Source organism: Etheostoma spectabile, chromosome 21, assembly GCF_008692095.1.
Source record: "Etheostoma spectabile isolate EspeVRDwgs_2016 chromosome 21, UIUC_Espe_1.0, whole genome shotgun sequence".
Lineage (NCBI taxonomy): Eukaryota > Metazoa > Chordata > Actinopteri > Perciformes > Percidae > Etheostoma > Etheostoma spectabile.
In genome coordinates this window covers 22,025,143-22,030,035 of record NC_045753.1, presented here as the reverse complement: position 1 = coordinate 22,030,035, position 4,893 = coordinate 22,025,143, and the positions used below count along the sequence as shown (strand labels likewise).

At 41.0% G+C, this 4,893-nt stretch overlaps 1 protein-coding gene across 5 annotated transcripts; it reads left to right on the top strand.

Annotated features, from left to right (window-relative positions):
* Positions 1-1,760: 1,760 nt before the first annotated feature.
* On the top strand, positions 1,761-4,530 carry csf3a (colony stimulating factor 3 (granulocyte) a). Of its 5 annotated transcripts, none has more exons than XM_032502976.1 (5): positions 1,761-1,786; positions 2,812-2,984; positions 3,733-3,837; positions 3,930-4,070; positions 4,159-4,530. In XM_032502976.1, the coding sequence occupies exons 2-5, from the start codon at positions 2,832-2,834 to the stop codon at positions 4,348-4,350; spliced, it is 591 nt and encodes a 196-aa protein (XP_032358867.1). In that variant the 5' UTR covers positions 1,761-1,786; positions 2,812-2,831; the 3' UTR covers positions 4,351-4,530. The 5 variants fall into 5 exon arrangements, with proteins under 5 accessions (XP_032358867.1, XP_032358865.1, XP_032358862.1 ...); XM_032502974.1 differs by lacking the exon at positions 1,761-1,786 and adding an exon at positions 2,236-2,298; XM_032502971.1 differs by lacking the exon at positions 1,761-1,786 and adding an exon at positions 2,328-2,385.
* The last annotated feature ends 363 nt before the right edge of the window (positions 4,531-4,893 follow it).

Sequence of the window (4,893 nt, the reverse complement as noted above, 5' to 3'; positions counted from 1 at the left end):
ACTTGAGTGGGGAAAACCCCTTAGCAGTCAGCGTTAGTTGAGTGGAAAAGACATATTTCAGCACCAGAGGGCAAATGTTTCCGCTCACAGGATTGATGTTCTGCATGAACACCAGTTCTAAAGTTAACATGAATTAGTGCCAGTTCCTTCAGGCCAAATTCTTTAAGTACTAAAAATGTTAGAAGGCATTTACTTATCTGCTAAGAGACCATTGAATATGAACAGAATTCATTTTTTTGAAGCAGAAAACATCTAATATCAACATCTTTTGTGAAAAGGTCCCAGTATTAACCCTAAAACCTCTTTTTCTACACTATCATGTACTATTACTATTAGTATTTTTAAAGACATCTTTGGGCTCTTTAAATCCAGGTCTTTTAATGGCTTCCTGGGTTATCTAACATGGGAAAAAAAAAATTGTGTGTCACAAAAATTAGTAATTTGGGAAGTGAGGGATGAATGCAAAACCCTTTTCTTATTTTATTGCGGATAATCTCCTTGCCGCGTATAACACCTCTAATCTCTTCAGTCCCTTTAGATTGACCTGTGGGTCCATCTTTAAAATGCCTGTTAAAAAGCTGAGCATTGTTCATCACTGCGGAACCTTAGTTTGAATTCCTATTAAAACAAACACAGCACCCTAAATCTAATGGAAATAAAAACTTGTTGTAGGCTAATGTTGACATACAAAGGTGACACTGCGTTATGGATTAAATGAAGCATCAGAGCGCATGGCTTCAATGGTTACAAAGGTCGGACACACTTGTTTATGCAGCTTTTCCCTGTCTAGCAAGCTAAAGGCGAGCTAGCCCATTGTTCCACCACTACAACCAAATAGTGTTTCCAACTGGGTCATTGACGGGGCCATAGAGCGAGGCCTCAGGAGTGAATAATGCCCTCCTTTCATGTGCAGGATTGATTGGAGATCAGACCAGTGTGGATTTCAGGGATCAGATTTGACAGCTTCACTTATACTACAGCCTATCAAGCATGGCCAGATGTAACATAGCTTCACTGAGTGATCAAGGGGCCGCGTGTCAGAGCATGAAGCAAACCAGTCTGTTACAATAGAGCCACAGAATTGACCCATGAGGTAATTACATAACTCTCGCCACAATAGTATATGTCGTGATTTTACAATTTGGAAATGAAGGTTAATGGGTAACTCGGGGTGGTTAAATAATAGGCGGTTCGACAATTTGGAAAAGAACACTTATTGACTTTCTTGCAGAGAGATAAGAAGATCGATACCACTCTCATGCCTGTGTGGTAAATACTTACAGTAGCTGCAGCAGGTTAGCTTAGCTTAGCATAACAACTGGAAACAGGGGCAAGCATTCAGCATGGCACTGTCTAAATGTTAAAGATGTAGTCCGAGCATCACCTCAAACCTTTTTCCTGGAAATCTGACTGTTTTTGTATGGATTAAACAAGCAAAGTAAAACATGCTAATTTGTAACTTTTTAACCTTTGGACAGAGCCGGGCCATCTGTTTCCCTCTGTCCCTTCCAGTCTCAGTGCTAAGCTACAGACATGAGAGTGATATCAACTCTTTTCATCTAACTCTCTGCAAGAAAGCAAATAAGAGTGTTTCTCATAATGTGGAACTAATCAACTAAAAGCAAAAAAAATAAACATAATTCCACCAGATGGCACTCGTGTATCTGTCACGCCTCGTTTTCACTGTCCAATGTACAGTAGGCCTACTGTAACTGTGGCCTATGACGTCTGACGAGCTCTTTCTCTGAACCAGAGAGGCACCAGTGTTGATCACGGACACATTCAGGTAAGACAAAACTCACAACTTTCGAATGACAGCAACAGGGGGGCAACAATTAAAAAAAAATATTTCCAAATGTCATAATACTCTATTTTTAAGGTTTTGTTATAGGTTGGCTGTTGTGTCATGTCAGGCAGGGAAACACAGAGTTTAGAGTGTACATCTAGGTTGTTAAATTTCCCAGTCTATTCATAGCGAGTAAAACCACATGTCATTTGACAAAGAAGAATCACAATGGGTCAATATGTGCACAATGACCACAGACATCATAAGGAAAGAAAATATTCTTCCCACAAAAAAAACTACATTTCATTTTTTTGGAGTCATACTAGCCTTAAAGCTGTGACATCAAGAAATAAAAACTTTTTAAAAAAAATCTTGAAATGGACAAATGATGGGAAATCCCACTATGGGCCTGCTATATATAAGATCTATTTGTACTAGCAATCATGGATAGTGTCCACTTGAGGTCAATACTTAAAGACATTCCTCAACACAAGCCATGAACATTCTGATTGGTGAGTAGTGGTTAGGCAATCTCTGTAAAATGTTGCTTTCTCTTCCTCTGCGGATCATCTCCAGACACAGCAGAGACTCGGAAGGAAGTATGCCACTAGTGTGTTTGGATTATCTATTTTCTGGTATTATTGCACAGTTAGTTTTAAAGCATCTGGACCTGTTTAAATCAGTAAATTGTTTCTTTATTTGAATTTGACATCTGCTCAAATAGTCTTATTCCCTGTCTTGAACTGTTCCAGTCACTTTTGCTTAGGTTTCACATTACAGTGACTATTCTCAACTCATGTGGGGGGGGGGAAACTTGCCCAGTGCTGCAGCCAGAGGAGCTGCTGAGGAGAGAGACAGGCTTTGTTCTGCTTGTTATCCTCTTCTGCCACACACACACACACACACACACACACACACACACACTCGCACACACACACACACACTCGCACGTTGTGCTGGATGTATAAAGGAGATTGTTTCGAGTCCTCGACGGTGACGTTTGGATTTTTCTTCTCCTTCTCCAGTTTTCGCCATTCCCTGCTACATGGCTGTGTTCGCCCGCAGCGCGCCTCTGCCGGAGAGGGACCTGCTTGTTGCGGGTGCGCAGTTTCAAGAGATCGTGCAGAGGAGCCGCAGCTTGATTCAAAAGATCCTGCTCTCCATTCCCGACACACACAAATCCTGCATTCACACAGAGGTGGGATACAAGAGATACGTGCTGGTTTTCGCGTGGTGTCGCTTTGATTCGTTTTAGTCAGAGCTCTGTTAGGCTGCTGTGCGTTGGTGCTAATCAATCAGTGCAGGTCTGTCTATGAGCCCACGGCGTGGTAGTGAGCACTGTGCCCATGGTACCAGTCTGACAGGCTGTTGAATAAGTTAGTGCTGCTAAAAGGGACCAGCATCAATCTCTACATTCTAAAGATCTATTGCCTGAATCCTGCCAAAACCTTCACAGTGGTGGAAGTTGCCCACATTTAGGTTTTACTCATTTGCACTAAGTACTTGGGTGTAAGTTTGAGGTACTTGAGTATTTCTATTTTAACTTGTACTACATAACAGTAATTTAACATAGAAACTAGTAACTTTACAGGGCAGATGAAGGCCATAATGATCTTATTTCTATATTATTATCATAAAACTATATGATGCATCATCCAGATTAAACCACCCAAAAGTAAAGAAGAGTAAAAATTAACCCAACCCCAACTCAACTTTTGATACTAGTGCTAAAAGTAGTTTTATTGCACAACTTTTACTTGTAATAGGGTATATTTACATTGTTGTGGTACCACTACTTTTACTATAGTAAAGGATCTGAGAACCACTGTTATTTTGATGAAGTACATAGGCCTTCAAACACATATCAAGGCAATGTGTGCATCCTGTTGCATGCCGACCTGCAGTCTATCCACGACATTAATGTTCTCCCAATATCTCCACCACAGACTCTGCAACTTGATTCTGCGGAAAATTCAAAGCTTGTGATGATGGCATCCATCATTGGCATCCCCTCTGCTCCTGTACTCACAGTTACAGAGAATCTCACTTTGGTAAGCGTTTACCCGGGGAATTAGTCTGTGAAATGAAATGAGTGTTAAAGGACAGATAACGTGACCAGCTGGCTGTTATTCTTTACAATTAGGAGACCAGTTTGACACGTATGTCCGAGGGTCTTCAGCTGCACAGGGCCTTACTGAGCTCCGTCTCTCCTCGGCTAGAAAACAAAGACAAAGTGACTGTGCTCCAGGCGGACATCAGAGACCTTGTCATTCAGATCAATAAGGTAGAATGCTCCCTCTAAATCACTGTCATTCTTGGTAAACAATACTTTTTTGAGGCACTGTCATGATGTTGTTTTGTGTGCCTTGCAGATGTTGAAAATAGTTCGAGCAGAGGCTGCAGTGCAGCCCTCACCAACCCCCTTAGCCTTGCGACTGCCAGGAGAATACGAGGTTCAGGTGGCAGCACACCTGACCCTGGTGCAGCTCCAGTCCTTCGGGCAGGACACGGTCCGCTTCCTCAGGAGTCTGGAGCACAGCAGTGAGGAGGACACAGAGAGCTGACCATTGACTTTGGTTCATGTCCAAAACATACCTTATTCTTATTTTTTTACCATGGTATTTATGTATTTATCTGTTAAATTAATATTTGTTATTTTTTTTAATCTATTTCTATTTTTATATTTATTCATGGAATATTTATTTAGTGAATTTATTTATAAAAATTAAATATATGCGCGCACAAGCACACGCACACGCACCACGCACACGCACTTGTTACGCACAAACACACACAAACCACACACACACACACACACACACACACACACACACACACACACACACACACCCCAGTGGGGAGAACAAGTATTCGAGACACTGCTGATTTTGCAGGTTTTCCTACTTACAAAGCATGTAGAGCTCTGTAATTTTTTTATCATAGGTACACTTCAACTGTGAGAGACAGAATTAAAAACAAAAATCCAGAAAATCACATTGTATGATTTTTAAATAATTTGTTTGCATTTTATTGCATGACATAAGTATTTGATCACCTACCAACCAGTAAGAATACCGGCTCTCACAGACCTGTCGTTACCTGTATAA

Bases quoted from the DNA above. Each gene is read 5' to 3' on its own strand.
- csf3a (XM_032502971.1), top strand. From the start codon at position 2,328: ATGTTGCTTTCTCTTCCTCTGCGGATCATCTCCAGACACAGCAGAGAC. The intron at 2,386-2,811 runs GTATGCCACTAG...CTCCTTCTCCAG, and splicing joins CAGCAGAGACTCGGAAGGAA to TTTTCGCCATTCCCTGCTAC. The intron at 4,071-4,158 runs GTAGAATGCTCC...TGTGCCTTGCAG, and splicing joins TTGTCATTCAGATCAATAAG to ATGTTGAAAATAGTTCGAGC.